At 36.1% G+C, this 18,002-nt stretch overlaps 1 protein-coding gene across 1 annotated transcript; it reads right to left on the bottom strand.

The window, feature by feature from the left end:
- Positions 1–1,664: 1,664 nt before the first annotated feature.
- LOC113238994 (serine protease 52-like) lies at positions 1,665–8,161 on the bottom strand. Its single transcript, XM_026475867.1, has 3 exons — positions 7,974–8,161; positions 4,895–5,013; positions 1,665–1,766 (listed from the first exon to the last, which is right to left on the bottom strand). Exons 1-3 carry the CDS (start codon positions 8,074–8,076, stop codon positions 1,677–1,679), a joined length of 312 nt encoding a protein of 103 aa, XP_026331652.1. The 5' UTR covers positions 8,077–8,161; the 3' UTR covers positions 1,665–1,676.
- Between the last annotated feature and the right edge of the window lie 9,841 nt (positions 8,162–18,002).

Below are 18,002 nucleotides of genomic sequence, written 5' to 3'. Positions count from 1 at the left end.
TTGTGCTGCCGCTTTTGAACACATCATAGAGGGTTTATGATATGTGTGTAGATAAAAATATTTTTGCACTAATTAGTAAAGTTATTTAACTTGACAAAAACGTCAAACTTCATAAAAACTTTTTTTGCGAACTTTGAATAATGTTAGCTCTAAGTGTTTGAATTTATAGCCCATTTACATATTTTAATCATAAAAAAAGAAAGGATTTTATCAAAATTATGGCTTTCCTAGCTTGTATCAAAAAATGATAGATAATGCAAATAAAGTAATAAAAAATATTAATGTTTACTGAGTGCTTTTATTGTAACTGCATAATTGTTTATAGTGTTGTAAGAAAGAAACGAAGGACAATGGGATATAAATAATCCTAATGCAGTTAGAGGCTGGCGAGGTTTGTGAAGTTGAAACAGGATCTGACGGGGTCGACTTGGATTAGATAGATAGATAGATAAAGCATTTATTCAGCAAATTACATCGTAATATTACGGATAACAAGAAAAGGAAGGTTACAACAAATATTGTATTTGTATTGCGCTGGCAACTTTATAAGTAAGCAGCGCTGATATTCTGCCGACAAACTACAACAGTATGGCAAATTGGAATAGAACTGCTCGACTTGATTACTACTCAAGTCGAGAAGTACTACAAGCTGCACTCGAACATTTGAAAAAAAGACCAACTAAAGAGCAAGTGCAAAGTAAAGAAGTCACTGAATAGGAATTCAACAAAGAATGAACTAAATAAGAAGAGTCAACCGTGACCGTAAATAACCTGTAAAACGGCCCATTCACTACCTGGAAGGCAGTCCGCTGCACTGCTCACACATTATCCTGCGTATGGCCCACGTATGGACGCATCGCAGGATTTCTTGTACGCTGCGACTACATTAATAATCCTGCATAACTCGACGGAAGACAAGGCAGACTGCAATGCAGGATAGTGAACGCCCCCGCAATTTTGATTCGATGGAAAAGTTTCATTTCGTAAAAAAAAATCTTGCAATTGTATGCAATTTTTCCGCTTCAGTTGATTTTACAAAATGTTCTATAGCTACACATATAAACTTTGAAAAATGTGAGAAATAAAAATTCTATATCAATGTTAAACCAGGCGGCATGGTAGGACAGACCATTTAAATTTCTTCTGCTAAGACTGGGTAGCTGTGTGGCCTTGTCTAAAGATACCTTTGTTTAGTTATAGACTCGATAGCCTAAATTAGCCGAGGCTCAATTTATATTACGGCCGAACGGAATGGAAGCGAATTTTTGTAACGATATTGTACATAGCATAATAAACTTCATGGTCAATAGTGTAACGTACAAATTGGATACGAGCCAAAATCTTCAGCGGAATTCTTGCGCATGCTCGAGAATGCTCGTTACAAACATCGTTACAAAAATTTGTATTCTGTAATTTGTGTAAATAAATATTCATAATATTAATAATGTTGCATTTTGCAATTGAAAAAAAAGTCTCGTTCACCATTGATTCCCCGCCAAGTCGTCACGAATTGCAGATTTTTTCTTAACTTTTACTGTTGGCAGTCAATTGAACAACTCTTATTTTTTTAATCGCGAACAATAGTTATAAAAATCAATTGATTTGGATATTGCAACATACTTTTAATCACTTTCCATTTCGCTCCGCCGCAATATAAATTGACCCTGATTGTATACTTACCGATCGTAGAAGCAGTGCGCTGCGGAAAGAACGTTTTGAACTGTGATTAGTGATCCACCACATGATAGAGACCCTCTATAAATTATCTGAAAACATATTACCATCAAATTTAATCTGTCGTCGTTGTTCTAGTGTCACTCAAGGAACTCAAGTCTGCGAATTTTACATCATCTGAGTTGTCTGTGGATAGAATATCCGTGTCAGGATTGGGCATTCTCGGACTAGTGTTTACTATCTAATTCCGTGGCATTTTTTTGATACTAAGTGAAGGGACGAACAAGTCGTGCGCCTGATGGTAAATGACACGCCTGTCCATAGCAGTTGCAGTGCCACTCAGAGCTTTAAATCGCAAAGATCTGAGGTGCACTGCCTCTGCGCCCATCACCCTGAGACATAGTTGAAAAGTCCCAAGTTATTATTTAAATATTCAGGTATATTTTAGTGTAACTATAATAATAAAATAATATTTCACAATACAATACTTAAATATTGCATTATAAAAAAATTGAACACTTAAATAATGAAAGTTGCCACGGAAATTAGGTAGTGAACATTAGTCCGAGAATGACCGGATTTTGTACGTTTAGTAAAAGTTTACAGTAGTGGCTAGCCATCGAGCATCGAGTATATTATCAGAAATAGAGACACGAAATAAGGGTCATCCATCCCTGACAACTCATCAGGCAAATGGGCCTTATTTATATCACTATTAAGTAATAATTATTTTGCGGTCTAAACTTGGCAGATAATATTCTCTCTTCACTAAATCAAGACCAGGAACACCTTGCCGCTGCTATGCATATGGGAAAGTCACCCAGTAATTTGTTTTTTCGCGCAACTAATGGATGCGGGTGAGGTTGAATCATTGATAAAACTATTACACAATGACAAGGCTTCAGAAATGAATAATTTTAGTAATATTTTAATCAAAACTATCCAAAGCTCTATAGTTCAGCCTCTAACTACAATTTACAATATGAGCCTGTCTGGTATCTTCCCGCAAATCTGGAAAATGGCTGTAGTTTGTCCAACATATGCATAAATACGGCCCCAAAAATGTGCCTAACAATTATCGTTCAATATCTCTTCTTGGAGTATTTTCGAAGTTATTGGAGAAAATTGTCAATAAAAGACTTTCAAGTTACCTGGAGTCTAACAAACTTCTATCTGATAGGGAATGTGGTTTTCGCCATGGTCGTTCCACTGAAGATGCAGTGTCCCTGTTGACTTCTGTGGTGTCGTCTCATTTGGACGGTTCACGTCGCTGCATCGGCGTGTTCTTAGATTTAGCCAAGGCCTTTGATACCCTCTCTATCCCAATACTTCTGAGGAAGTTTGAGGGCTGCGGGGTCAGAGGAATGGCTCTTGAATGGTTCAAGAGTTATTTGTCTGATCGCAAATAATGTCTGAGGGTTGGCCAACATATTAGCGACATTCGTGGCATTGGCTTCGGCGTCCTACAAGAAAGCGTACTGGAATCTACGTTGTTCATTATGTATATGAACGATATCCACAGCATTCCTTTCCGAGATGCAGAAGCAATTTGCTACGCTGATGACACGGCCATCACATGTCATGGTACTGACTAGCACCGCGCTACACGAAATGCAGAACATGGTCTATCATTGGTCTGTGATTGGCTTAAGCGAAATCTGCTCGCTTTAAATGTCAAAAAGACTCAGTACATCTGCTTTCACAAGACCTCATCAACAGCTCCATTTTCACTATCTGCTATTATAGCGCACACATGTTGTGGAAGTGGGACGGCGTGCTCCTGCGAAGGCCTACGCAGAACCGATACTGTTAAGTTGACTTACTATTCAACAGCCATTGCAATATTTTGGTACTCTGCTCTTTAATGGCTAGTCGATGGCCCGCCTATTTGACATTAAGAAAATACATTCTATTTTGAAGACTAAATTGTTGCTTATACGTGTATTAATTAGTGAGGCAACATAGATCGTTCGTTAGTTATTTAATCACTGACACTCTATTGAGACTCAACTGCCATTGCAATTAGATTTTAATAAATATTATCTATGTTTTATGTACAAAATTTTATCCAAACAATTAACAGACTGTCGAACGCTGCCAGCATCTTGGGCACCTTGCCGCAGGGGCCCAATCCAAGTTTATTCATATAATTTAGTCCTAGTTTTAGTTTCTAGTATTTAAGCTCTTATTGTATGTACCTTACCTGTATATTTCAACTTATTGTCTAACAAATAAATAATGTTATCATAATTGCAATGTAATCTTTGTAGACTTCAGTTGGTTAGATTACAATGACTGTCAACAAAATTTGCAGAATTGAGACCCAGGTAGAGAGATGATTCCGCTCGTGCAGGGCACTGCAGCACCGCCACGTTAAATTGTGTATTTAGATTAACGTTATAACTCAGATATATAACCAAGTACCTAAGTATATTGGCACTGGGTAAATAAATTATACTGTTTAGTTAAAATTTTAAAGCAATCTCTCACGAAATCGAATAAGTAACAGTTTCACGTATTCGAAGTTTTCGATATGATATCTCATCACTTTTTCCAACAATATTAATTTGAATAGCATCGTAAAATCGTATTTGAAAAAAGGTAGTTCAAAAGTGAGGTTATATTTCATCTATACCTTTGAAACTTTAAACATGTGCTTCGGAAGTTTTAAATTCTTACTATTCATGAAAGGAAAACCGCTAGTATGACTCAATTAAACAAATCGATTAATTAAATTAATTAGTCGATTTTTAGTTTGCATTACAATTGGCCATCACTAAACCGTCTATGGTCAGGTCAGTGACTTGTCTTTTACCTTTTGTTTAAAATGGATTGAAACGAAGTTATTTATGAAGAACTTTTCTGAATATTAAGCCTTATTCTACCATTTTCAGCACAACATCAAAACAATTTTAAATAGCAAACCACCACCGTGACACTCAGATATATTGACTAAAATAACGGATAACTCACGTATTTAAGCCGAATTTTTGCTCGACATGTTTCGTACCAATTCGTGGTCCTTAATCATGAGATTCCGCGGCGGCGATTTGACGGAAACTGAATCTCGTGATTGAGGACCACGAATTGGTTAAATATGAGTGTCATCCGTTATTTTAGTTGATATAACATCAAACAAAACACGTACATAAAGGTTGCACCAATAACAAACCAGTACTTGTTTTAATTGTAGGCACAAAATAAGGTGGTTATTACAAACCTGTGCAGCAAAAGGGTATCTTTCAATAGTGGCAGGGGTCCCTCCTATGATGCAAGTGTCCGTTTGTGCAATGTTTGTAATATCTACAAACTGTACTTTGTCTTCGATGTCGCAGGACACTAACAAAAAATAAAATAAATACGAGTTTATTCACTAACACAGCTACGAATAATTATGATAATAGCTATCAGTAGGATAAGGGAAAACACGATGGCAAGCCAATTTTCAAAGTTTGCTTTTTAAATAAAAAAAATTCACCTCACTAGCTCGGAAAGGCTTTCTTTCTCATTAGAAATTTGCGCGCAAAAGCGTTTTTTCCACGTTAGAGTGGAAAAAGTTTTTAAAATTCAAACTTGACGATGGACTGTGGTGCACCTAAGTTTTTCTTTCGATGAGAATAAAAACATAATGACACGTTCAACTCCGCGATTTATCGTACGTTATTTATGTGATATAAATCCGTTGGTATATTTTATACTTCTTATTGTTAATTGTTAAATTATTTTTCAACTTACTAGCTCGGAAAGGCTTTCTTTCTCACTAAAAATCTGCGCGCAAAAGCGTTTTTTGCACGCTAGCGTGGAAAAGGTTTTTGAAATTCGAATTTCACGATGTGGTGTGGTGCACCAAACTTTTCCTATGAATGAAAACAAAAAGATAATGACACGTTCAAGTACGCGATTCGTCGTACATTAGTAATTTATGTAATATAAATCCGTTGGTACCTATATTTTATTCTTGTTATTCTTATATTGACGATGGTAACTAATCATTGTGCTTGTTAAATTATTAATTCATCGAAGAATTAAAATAATTTCAACAATCACTTAATCACACAAAATAAAAGTACAAGCAAGAATAACAATTGATAAGTTGTAAATTCAGAACGCATCCGAAGATATATGCTATAACATATCTAATAGAATTTAATTCGATTGAAAATATATGTTAATGACGTGTTATTGATTGCTATGATAATAGATAAAGAGTACCGTCATATCCAGGTATCGATAAAGAACATTTCTTGAAATGTTACTTTCAGCTAAACTAACTAGCTAGCTAAGCTGGCCAAGAGGAGCAAAACGGCAAGTGGGCAGACCACCAGCCCGATGGTCTGATGATATCGTCAGATTTGCGGGATCGCGCTGGATGCGATTGGCGCAGAATCGAAAATATTGGCGCAATAAAGAGGCCAATAATATAATAACAATAATTTATTTATTTCATGTAACATTGACACATGTTATTTGTTAATAAAATAACTTAATGCTAATGTTAGTAAGTACAAAATTATACATAATAGACACTGCTGGAAACATGCAATTCACAGTAGTGCCTCACGTACAAACAGTCGAACCTGTCCCTTATCGAGCGCAGGATGGGGTTGGGGCCGGCCTGCACCCGGCGCACAAGAGACTTGCTTCGCTTGCGCATGGTCGCGTAGAAGCAGTCAACTCTTGCTTCTACGAACATCCCTGATGCGCTACAGAAGCGGGTCAGCCCCACCAGCACCCGGAACGCATTAATGAAGGCCCCATAGGCCCGCTGCGTATAATATCTCCACAAACTGCATGTGTATATGGAGGTACAATATGCTCTAAACAATGTTATTTTAACTTCCATAGTTCAACGAGCGAATTTACGGGAGATCATATTTGCCCTAACCGATAGAGCCCTTCGTTCCCGCTCGATATCCATATCGTCCTTCAGGTCAGCCTTAAAAATATGACTTATGTAACAGCAGTGGGTTGATGTTGGGTGACCATGATGAGTGTTCATCGGAGGTATCGAACGAATACTACTACATCTAGGAATATTGGACGTGCTAGACTCTGTCTCTCAGCACTTTCGACAATCATTAAATGATTTATTACTAATTTTATTCAATAAGTTACAATTGCACATGGATGCACTGGTATAGTTCAAGAAATATTATTTCCGACGATGAATGTTATCTCTTGGAACGGCTTCTCCTTTCTATTACAATAGGGTGATAAAACCATTAACACTTATTTTATTTAAAGCTTACACGGATTTAACGATCTTGGCCCATTGTACCAGTCATGGGTGCGCTAGGTGCCTTGTTGAATTCTAGTTTTCAATTATTTCTTTACTCAACAGGTCGTGTCAAGTTATTCACTCATAAAGATTATCAAGTTTTAGTATTTAGCGCCAATGCGTAAAAATATTGAAACTAATTGTTTGCACCATACAGAAGGCACGTGGGTTATATTGTACTCTAAAGATGTAATGTTATGAGGAATTAGTGCAAATAATATTTCCCCAACTATACATACGGCAGCATAAAGCCACATACTGACGGATCTTCTATCGCACTGGATTCGAACAAATGTGTGTAATAGCCATTGACTTACAATTATATGGACGTCGGGTCCGCGCTAAAAAGTGTCCGAAGTAATAGGGCGTTAAAATCGTATACAGAGCGTCATTCACGCTCTAGTCTTCGTTTGTTCGACTGACAGCGAAGCAAGGAAAATTAGACAGTACTGCGATGACATTACAATTTAAATTCAACGTTTTAGCTTTTTCATATTCCTTGACATGTCACTACGTTCAAATAGGTTGACTTGGGACATTTTTTTCGTGGTTTTTGTATTAGACCCGTCGTCCATTTATTTGTAAGTCAATGGTAATAGCTTTATGCGCTGTTGACTGCACCTACTTTTAATAATAATAATAATAAATCATTTATTTGGACATCTATGGCCCACTTGTTAGTAATACAAAAAGATACAGAACATTTAAACTTAAAACTATTGTTAGTAGGCACAATTTACGGGACAATACATTGACAAACACAAGAATACGTATATGCAACTTACCGCTCGAGGCGCCGATAACCTCATGATCTCACCAGAACCTGGATAAGATGTTGAAGCATCGGCGCATCAAGCTTAGCCGCAAACATTTTCAGAATGCTGTTAGGACTAGAACGCAATTGATTTAATGCAACACTTTATAGTTGTATATCTCTGTATTTTGATGATCTTACGACCGGGAATCTTACCCATCTTCTTCATGACCCGAAGATTGCCCTTAATATTAAAAAAAAACTTACCCCAGCTCACAACACCGAACAAAAGGACAAGACTCAGTAAGTTCTTCATGACGGTTTTAATTACACTGACGTCCGATAAATGATCACTGATTATGAAATACATTTGTATTTAGGCATATTTCTTATAGATTTATTTACACGCTATCAGTTAAAGGGGGCTATTGGCTACCACGATTTCTAGGTTTGTTTAAAAGAATTCGTGTAAGAAATGTTGATATATTTTGTTCAATTGCCTCTCACATCTCACAACAGAAACTAAACTAGGAAAGTTTACTTTAAACATCGAGTAATAACCAGAAATAGCACAGCGCCAGTTGGTACAGCGCCAACAACTGACCAGTGTGTACGTCTCTGTATATTCCAAAAATATTCCATTCGATGGTGTGGGAAAAATAGCAAAACATCTAATTACAAAGGAAATGAAACTATTTTTCCGGATTTAAATCACGTATATTTGCTTTTTCAAACAAAGCAACGTATCGAGCCCTTTGCAGTTCTCATGGTCACGGTTGTCTGAGGTGGTACAGTCTTCAACCAGTTGTGACTAATATTAATGCAAACCACCCTATTTTTTCACTATAATTACAAAAGTTATTAATAAAATACTTTGTTTTTAATTTTACAAAAAACATTCCAATTTACGCTACATTGTTTTACAAATTATTTTATAGTAACAATATGAATTTTTATTAGGTTAAATTTTTTATTAATTAGTAATGGAAATTGGAATAAATTAAAACATTAATTACTACTGCAGTCTTATGTCTGTTTGATATTTTTCATCAGAGGAAATACTGGATCCCAAACTGGTGGTGCGGAGAAACCATCTTCCCATTGAAATTGGGATGTTTTTTAATTTCCACTCCGTCCCATAGTTAGCCAGATTGATACACCAACCTACAAACTGGCTCAACACATGGTAAAGGTACTGTCACCATTGAGAGGGAACACTTCTACACATGTGAAGGATTCATACCATTTCATCAGTGGAATCAAAGATCTACGGTTAACTGATGATGACACCATGGTCAGTTTCGATATTCAGTCATACAGATAGGTATCTCAATGGTAATTACCATCACCATCCTAGCCAGTTAGCAACCGTGGGCAAATCTTGGTTTCAGAGAGCATTTGGTATCTGCGACAGTAATCATCTGGCAGGGGATTTTCAGCATATAAAGCAAGTCCTGCATGCGAATAAGTTGAAGATACTACTCCAATACCGCAGGCCCCGTGTGAAACCATCAACAGTCGAGCGAAGACTTGCCATTTTACCTTACGTGAGAGGTGTTACAGACAAGATCGGAAGAGTCCTCAGGCGTGCATCTGTCAAGACCTATTTCAAGCCTATGAGGAAGATTTCTCAGTTCCTGAGACCCGTGAAATGTAACATCCCCTTTAAGGATGCAGGAGTTTACAAGCTTGACTGTGAGTGCGGTCTCTCTTATATATTGTACAAATAAAGCGAAGTATTTGTACCCGCTCAAAGAACATACAGCTGATGTCAAACACCGTCGCGTAAACAAGTCTGCAGTCTGCGAGCATGTCATGGATAAACCTAAACATTCAATAAAGTTTGACCGCAGGTCCTTGCAAAAGAAGTCCGTTATTTACCCAGGATGCTGCGAGAGGGCATTGAAATTAAAAAACATCCTAATTTCAACAGGTACGATGGTTTCTCCGTATCACCAGTTTGGGATCCAGTATTTCCTCTGATGAAAAATCCCAAACAGACATAAGACTGCAGTAGTAATTAATATGTTTTAATTTATTCCAATTTCCATAATTAATGAATAATAAATTTAACTTAATAAATATTCATATTATTAATAATAATAATATAATAATAATAAACCATTTATTTCAGGCCACACCCCATAAGATAATGGTGTTAGTTACAAAAGAAAACTTTAAAGCTATGTTAGTATGATTGCAATGAATTTTGAAATATTCAAAGAAAATTTAAATATTAAATTTGGAAAATGCACAATTGTTACTTAATTTGACCAGTTGTAATGTTTACCCAAAACTTTAAAATTGTACAGTCAAAACCTAGTATTTATGTGGTCTGCGGTCAAAACGATGGGCAAACATCTTTAGAATGCCATTGCTACTGTCACGCACTCGCTTTAACAGAGACGACCACTTTTTTTCGCCTAATGGCGTAAAAGTCATCTGTTCGCGCTTCAGCAAACATTGCATTAATATGATGATGTTCAATTTTGTTATAATAGTGAAAGTAGGGATAAAAATCAAAAGTAATTTATATACTACATTATTGATAACAACACGTTCTTGAGCCATAATATTGGTTCCGATGTGTGAAATATGATTTTTATAAAAACTATCCATTGTGACTGGGTCAACGTTCAAACAGTGAATGGTGTAGTGGATGCACATAATTAGACAATATAAGTTACACTGCGGCCCGCCGTTCCCGCACTACGACACTAGACAGTGGTGTGAACGGACGTATCACACGTGTACGTGAAGTAAACACATGTTGTTTCATCGAGCTATCCCTATACTAAGTAGCGTAAACGCCACAAGTGGCGACGAGGATAAAGAACGTGAGTAGAATTAATAATATTTCAAAATGTCGTCGAGGTTATCAGCTCCGACCCAATTTTGTTAAAAAAAAGAAAGAAGTGGCGGTATGTATCACGATTTCATATCATTAGAATCCATTTCACTAAGGCATATAAACATAATATCTGCATATCATGGTGTACTACACCCGTGTCGTATTCTATTAGCTCGAGAAATGATATAAACAAACTGATACTGTTGGCTACTAAACTAGCTAAAAACACAAGTGCCTGCTAATACTTACAAAAAATAATTATTCTCGTTGTTGTGTAGTTGGTACTGCCTGTATTGTAATTACTAACTTACATTGTTAAATTACGCATGAACTACAAATGTTCTAAGTGTTGTACGATGTTCACCTACGACTATACATAATATGTGAGTGACTTTACAGGAAAATTGATAACCTGAGTAGATTTGTTGTTTGCAATTTAAACAAACTTGATTTTTAAAATATGTAACAAAATAAAGTAAAAGCAAATAAAGTTTGACCAACTTTAGGTTATTAATTCAGCAGTGCAAATCCTTTCTTTGATTATTAGACATGGCCTGCAAATAGCATTTTTGTGTAAGCAGCAGCTCAAATTTTGTTTACATTGAAGTAAACGTTTTTGTCACTATATTAAAATACTGCATGCCTACTCATTGAATGACTGGTTTATTCTGTGATTGATAACATTGATGTATTGATGCACTGTAGCTGCACTCCCCTGTATACTGTTTGTTCAGTCCGATTCTCAACCCGGTACTTCTCCGCTCGTCAGCTGGACGTAGTAGAGTAGGGTGCTGTCCAGTGGGTTAAGACCCAACCGCTCAATAGGCAGGCAACAGCACGAACAGGGTTAATCTAACCCCAACGTAGTTCCTGACGAGGCCAAGTACTAAAATTATTATCAGTACGATAGATGCCTGGTACTACTACAAGTTTTGTGAAAATGACCAAAGCACAAGCGAAGCCGGTGAAAAAATACTAGCTATAGTCCATCTGTTTAGGTACTTAAATAAATGTAAACAATCTTGAGATGTCTATTTAATGAAATATACATTTATAAAATGATTTTCCCTTACCTTCAAATACAAAATACAAATACTTAGCTTCATATGAAATTGCATGCCTATTTTTATACCTATTGATTTGTAAAGCATGTGTTTCAATAAAAAGATGTATCAAGATTGTTTACATTTAGTTAAGTACCTAAACAAATGGACTATAGTATGTACCCAGGGTGATATGCATTGTGAACTATACTGGGCTGGGGTGACAGTTATAAGAAAGCAGAGACGGTTACAAGGCTAACTGCTAACTGTGACATTCCTAATTAATTACCTTTGTCTACTTTATGTTCATTACTTTTGTCTACTTTGTAGAAATAATAAGTGTTTAAAACCCAGTAAGGACGACACGAAACCGACAATGAATTAAAAAAGTTTCTAAGCGAGTGACATAGTCTGTCGTTCGGTCGCGCCTGTCGAGGGAGCCAGCCTTGTGGCCACACGGCCGGCGGCGGCGCCTTCTGCGCCCGCGCCTCTCACCCCACACACATTCCGCATTCAAGATGGTCCAAGAAAGAAGGTATGTTATCTTTAGGTAATATTGTGAAAGTATCATCAACGTACCGTTTGAAAATCTTTGGCCTAGTTGGGGCCATGGGTAAAACTCGCTCCTCGAAGTCGTCCATGAAAATATCGGCGACAACAGGAGATACCGGGGAGCCCATCGCTATACCGTCAATTTGTACGTAGAATTCATTATTCCACAATAGATAGCCTGATGTTAGGCAGTGTTCTAATAATTCTGCATATTTAATGGACATATTCTGTTCCCTTAGCTTTCTATGTACAATTTCAATGCAGTCTTTTACTGGTAGGTTGGTAAACATCGACTGAACATCAAAACTGACCATGGTGTCATCATCAGTTAACCGTAGATCTTTGATTCCACCGACGAAATTGTACGAATCCTTCACATATGTAGAAGTGTTCCCTCTCAATGGTGACAGTACCTTTGCCATGTGTTGAGCCAGTTTGTAGGTTGGTGTATCAATCTGGCTAACTATGGGACGGAGTGGAAATTAAAAAACATCCCAATTTCAATGGGAAGATGGTTTCTCCGTACTACCAGTTTGCGATCCAGTATTTTCTCTGATGAGAAATATCAAATTTTTTTTAAATAAAATTAATAAAATTTTATTCATATTTACCGAAATAGCAATTAATATTAGTTCTTTTACCTATAAATCGGTATAAAATCATCACCGGCACCTCTAGGTGTGTTATGCTTCCAGAGACGCACGAATCGCGCAACGCTCTGTGGCAGCATGCGTCCACGGCTGCATGTATCGCGTGAGCGGCTAGAATTTATATTTCAAAGTTTTCTCTTTCTTACATGCTCTCAAATTACAAATATTATTTTTTTCTGTGCAAATTCACTTTTCGTAATATTTGAGTATTTGTAAACACAAAACAATAAATTCAAAATTTCATGTGACATTCCCGGGTATTCTCTAAAATATTCCCAAATGGAATATTGATCTACTTTAATTAAATGTTTGCATGTCGATAATGACTTGTCGATAGATTATGGTACGACTCTAAAGAAATCCGCCATTTGTTCGTTCAATTTTTGTTTAGGCATGCACGTTCATTCAGCTCCTTTCTTTTATTTTTTTTCCATCCTCTAAGGGCGTGGTGTGGTATCTAAAACTAGAAAGGGGCGAAGAGTGTCCGTTCTCGTTATTTTTTTGTTCACAGCTATTACTAAGAGTTGGTTGCCCGTTGCAGGAATTACCACCGGATTGAATCATCTTCGGATTGAATCACCTTCGGATTGAATTACTTTACAACTGGAGTTTGACTACGTTCGGACTAGAACGAAACAACATCCGCTGAACGGTTACCAATTGCTGCTCATTCTGTGGCCCTTCTTCTGCGCCGGCAAATGTACAGGGGAGTACCATACTCGGAAGCGGAAAACCTAAAGTCTTAAGACACGATACCACGACCCGTGTTAAATATATGTACCGTTTTTTTTAAATTAAAATTTTAATTCGTCAATTATTTCTTTTATTATAATTATTTTAAATTAGCATAATTCTTTGTTTGATTTTCTACCCTCATAGGGAAAATAAAACTAGGGAATCGAACCCGGTACAAGATATAAGATCAAATGTTAATTGTAAGACAATTTACGTGTAACTTTTTTCTGTTATTAAAAAATTGATTTTAAAATATAAAAATCAAATCAAGTGAATAGGCAAATCTATAGAAGATGGGTCTAATAATACGTCTGTAGTGAGACTCTTAAATTAAACCTCGACACACACTATTCCGACAATATGTTGCATCGACATGATTTTAGTAGTTTAGTAGAGTTTAGTAGTAGTTGTTGACTTCACAGAGTAAATAGTAAACATAAATATCAATTGAAACTTCATACGCACAATACTTTTTTTTTTTCTTTTAAAGGTACGCAAACAGAATGTAATCATAACATGGTAACAGATACGGTTTGATTACAATCTCCAAATCTAAAACGAAGAAAATAAAAATGTAAAAAGTTAATAAACAAATTTACAAAGTGATTTGTTTAAACAGTTAAAAAACTATAGTAATAACGATATAACAGAACACAAAATTATCAAAAGTTTAAGAAACTTACCGAAGTTGTCCCCCATCCAATATGTATCAATGGAACACCATCAGGGATGACATCATCCTGAAATTTTGACATATAATTTTGATATCACTTATTATGCACGTTCTCTATTCCTAACACATAATACCAAATAGCTGTACAATTTAGTACATTTAGGCTTTAATAACAGGCAAACCTATGTATGAATACTGGCTTAAATCTTTGTTCCCTTTTTCATATGGGTGGCATGTTCATTGGAACAAAACCCTCTTGAAAATAACAAGTGAAAATGTAATATAGTAATGAAATTATTTATGAGAAGTTTTAAGGTATGCATAGTTTGTTTATCCGCTGCCTCCGTGGCCGAACGGTTACTATGATGGACTGCCACGCAGAGGTCCCAGGTTGGATTACCGGGCCGGGAGAAATATTTATATGGTCTACAATTATTTCTGTCGTGAGTTTGGGTGTAATTTGTGGTTGTCTATGTGTGTGTCCATAGCATCCGCGACACAGGGTTTCCCTAGTGCTGGGCTATGTTTAGTGTGTGCGTTAGTATATCTTAAAAAATCTAGACAAGATTTTTACGCCATAGTCCGGTTAAGGGTTGAGGCATCCAACTTGTAAACTATTTACGACTTACGAGTTAATAAATAATGGGCTTTATGTGCTTACAGAGCATTCTTCTTACCGTGGAGCGTAATGAACATATTTATGGTCATACAACATAATTCTAGATGTATGTAAGAAAATGACGGTAGACGTAGAAAACTTTTTACAAAATGTAGAACATTAAATTACTGCCGTAAATGGTTTCAACTACGCCACACGACTCACTCGATGGGTTCCGAGTTCCATACTTGTAGTAGGCTTATTTATTAGATTAATAAATTAGGTGCTGTTTGTTTATTTACTTCAAATTTCGGAACAAAAACTATTTCAAATACACGGCCAAATAGAAAATCGCATTTCCAAAATCTTGTAGCAGTAGAGCTCCTTGTGCAAGACTTCACCCAGAGAAGTACTGCCACCTTATCTATTTCTGCCGCCAAGCAGTATTAATGTGAACATTACTGCGTTCCGTACAATGGATGTCTGAATGCCTGTTTAGATATTATATATACAGACGGCAGCACACCAAGCTACACATTGACGGATCTTGTTCCGTGTATTAACTGCTGCTGTTAATTGTACATGGAGTTGTAGTTGTAATTCAAAAAGAGAGACTAAAGGAAACAACAATGGCGAACTTCCTTACCTATTTCTGTAGTAACGTCAGCAATAATGTGGTCCGATTTTGAAGGATAAGGGTGTTGGTGAAATTACCGGCACGTGGGACTTGTCAACTTACATCTCAGAGTGACGGAAGCAGTGACAGTGCCCCTGAGATCTTTTCGATTTAAAGCTCTGAGTGGCACTGCAAGTGTTATGGACAGGTTTACCACCAGGTGCACGATTTGTTCGTCACTTGGTATGATAAAAAAAAGACATTTGCTTACAATAACAAGGTACATTTTCACTCGTAACGCGGGAACGTGGTGTAATTTTTGCTCAATATCTTACTGCCTTTTGTAATTATTGAAATTATGTGTACATTGGAATATTATGCAAAATATTACATGTAATTTTAAAAATTTGTAAATTAGGTTTAAATTTTTGTAAATTACGTTACGTGCGTTCCCATTGTGTCGTAACGTTTTATTTCTCGTTTCTCGTAAAAATGTTTTTAGAGCCGATTCATTTCTTCCACCTTCAATGAAGGAAAGTATTAGTTCTCGTCTCAAACATTTTCGACAGTACTCATTTTTAAAGGAGTTGGAAAAGTATATTCAGTAACAAACGACTGCTTGTTTTAATAAATTTATGAAATTAATGTGTCAGAGTCAGAGTCATAGTAATGGTGTAGTGTGAATAATATTGATAAATATAATAAATGCAACCGCATCTATATTATCTTATCGCGTTACATTGATAAGGGTATTTTTCTGCGGTAGGACATTTGTTACGATTTCTTTCATATCTTTAGAAACCGCAAAAAACCGCAGCTGATTTTTATAAAATTTTGATAATGAATACTTATGCCATGAAATAATATAAAATTCGAAGCTTCGGCAAGCTTCGCTAACAGTCAAAACGTTTGACGAATTTGATAAATATAGGTTAATATCTTCATTTTTAATTATGATTTATTTTCTGTATATTACACATTGACTTACAAATAAATGGACGACGGGTGTAATACAAAAACCACGAAAAAAATGTCCCAAGTATTTAAACGTAGTGACATGTAAAGGAATATGAAAAAGCTAAAACGTTGAATTTAAATTGTAACGTCATCGCAGTACTGTCTAATTTTGCTTGCTTCGCTGTCAGTCGAACAAACGAAGACTAAAGCGTGAATGACGCTCTGTATACGATTTTAACGCTCTATAAGTTCGGACACTTTTTAGCGCGGACCCGACGTTCATATAAAAAGTCAATGATATTACACAACAAATTTGAAAAATATCAACTATTTTTGACATTTACGTAAGATGTGCTTTAGTTTGCGCGAAAGTTCCAAAATTATAGGGCACAACGAGATGAGTACGGGAAAGGACATTTTGGATGTATTTTTATTAAATCAATATACCTATCTAAAATAAAAAAACCTTCAGTATAATAAAGTATGACAACTAAACTATCAAATAAAATTAAATGTGTATTTGAATTAAGACATTGGTCAAAACCATTTTTGATACGTCGTTGTTCTACTATTTCCCACAGTGCACCGGTGTCCCTTGGTCGCCAAAGGGTTAACGAATTCGAGACACTGAGATTGGAGCACTGAAGGTAACTCGGTCAATCTGGAGCAAAGGATAAATGATTGTAAAGGAAGTGAGTCTTAAATACGAACAGAGTTATTGACAAGTGAGTGATTACGTTTAATTATTTTATTCCTATCTGCCTATTTCCTCTTATGAAACCAATGATTACCTAGAAATTTAGCCCGGCATTGCAGCTACATCCTACAACCAGGTACTAAGGTAGGTATGTGGCTACTGAACAAATAAATTATTTATTATAATTAACTTTTCCGAATGTTACGTCAAAAATAAAGATTCCTGATCCGCTTTCGTTTTATAATTTTTAGCATGACGTCAAACAAAGTAGATAAAACTTGTACGAATTTCTGGAAATAATAAATACTTGTTTTAATATAAATACTTTACTACAAACCTGTACAGCAAAAGGGAACATTTCAATAGTGGCCGGGAGGGTTCCTATGATGCGACTGTCCGTCGATACAGTCTCAGCGAGATCCAAAAAATATACCTCATCTTCTCGAGTGTCGGACACTGGATAAAAAATAAATGGGAATTTATTCACTAACATTGCTACGAATGATTGCTTGCATGATTATATCTATCGCTACGATATGGCAAAGGATGACGGCGAAGCCGATTTTCAGATTTCCGATTACGATAGCTATGTATCATTACATTACAATGTTAATTGTAGAAATATTTCATTTATTTTTAAGGCTTATTGCCAAGCCAAATGACATAAAGTTACAATTCAATAAATTAACACTATTAGGTACTACTAGAAATAGCTAACACCCCAGCGTCAATCTACTTTGTAAAATGACGTCTGTAAAACTAGAAATAATGAAACATGCATGTATTAGTTACATTTGGGCAATAGTTGCATGACATCTGCCTACATTTTTGTTTCCTTATGGACTTTATATTGAGAGTATATCCAATGTGCTGCTATCTAGCGGTAAATAGGTGAAAGACGACGAACTATTGACGTCTTCAAGT

The sequence above is a fragment of the Hyposmocoma kahamanoa genome, unplaced genomic scaffold, assembly GCF_003589595.1.
Source record: "Hyposmocoma kahamanoa isolate Upper Pololo Valley unplaced genomic scaffold, ASM358959v1 112, whole genome shotgun sequence".
Taxonomy (NCBI): Eukaryota; Metazoa; Arthropoda; class Insecta; order Lepidoptera; family Cosmopterigidae; genus Hyposmocoma; species Hyposmocoma kahamanoa.
This window is presented reverse-complemented; position numbering and strand designations above follow the sequence as displayed.

Excerpts from the sequence above, each read along its gene's own strand:
- LOC113238994 (XM_026475867.1), bottom strand. The coding sequence starts at position 8,076 with ATGTATTTCATAATCAGTGATCATTTATCGGACGTCAGTGTAATTAAA. Across the intron at positions 5,014-7,973 it reads GTTCGGTGTTGTGAGCTGGG|TGTCCTGCGACATCGAAGAC; the intron begins GTAAGTTTTTTT and ends ATTTTTTGTTAG. Across the intron at positions 1,767-4,894 it reads GATACCCTTTTGCTGCACAG|ATAATTTATAGAGGGTCTCT; the intron begins GTTTGTAATAAC and ends ATATGTTTTCAG.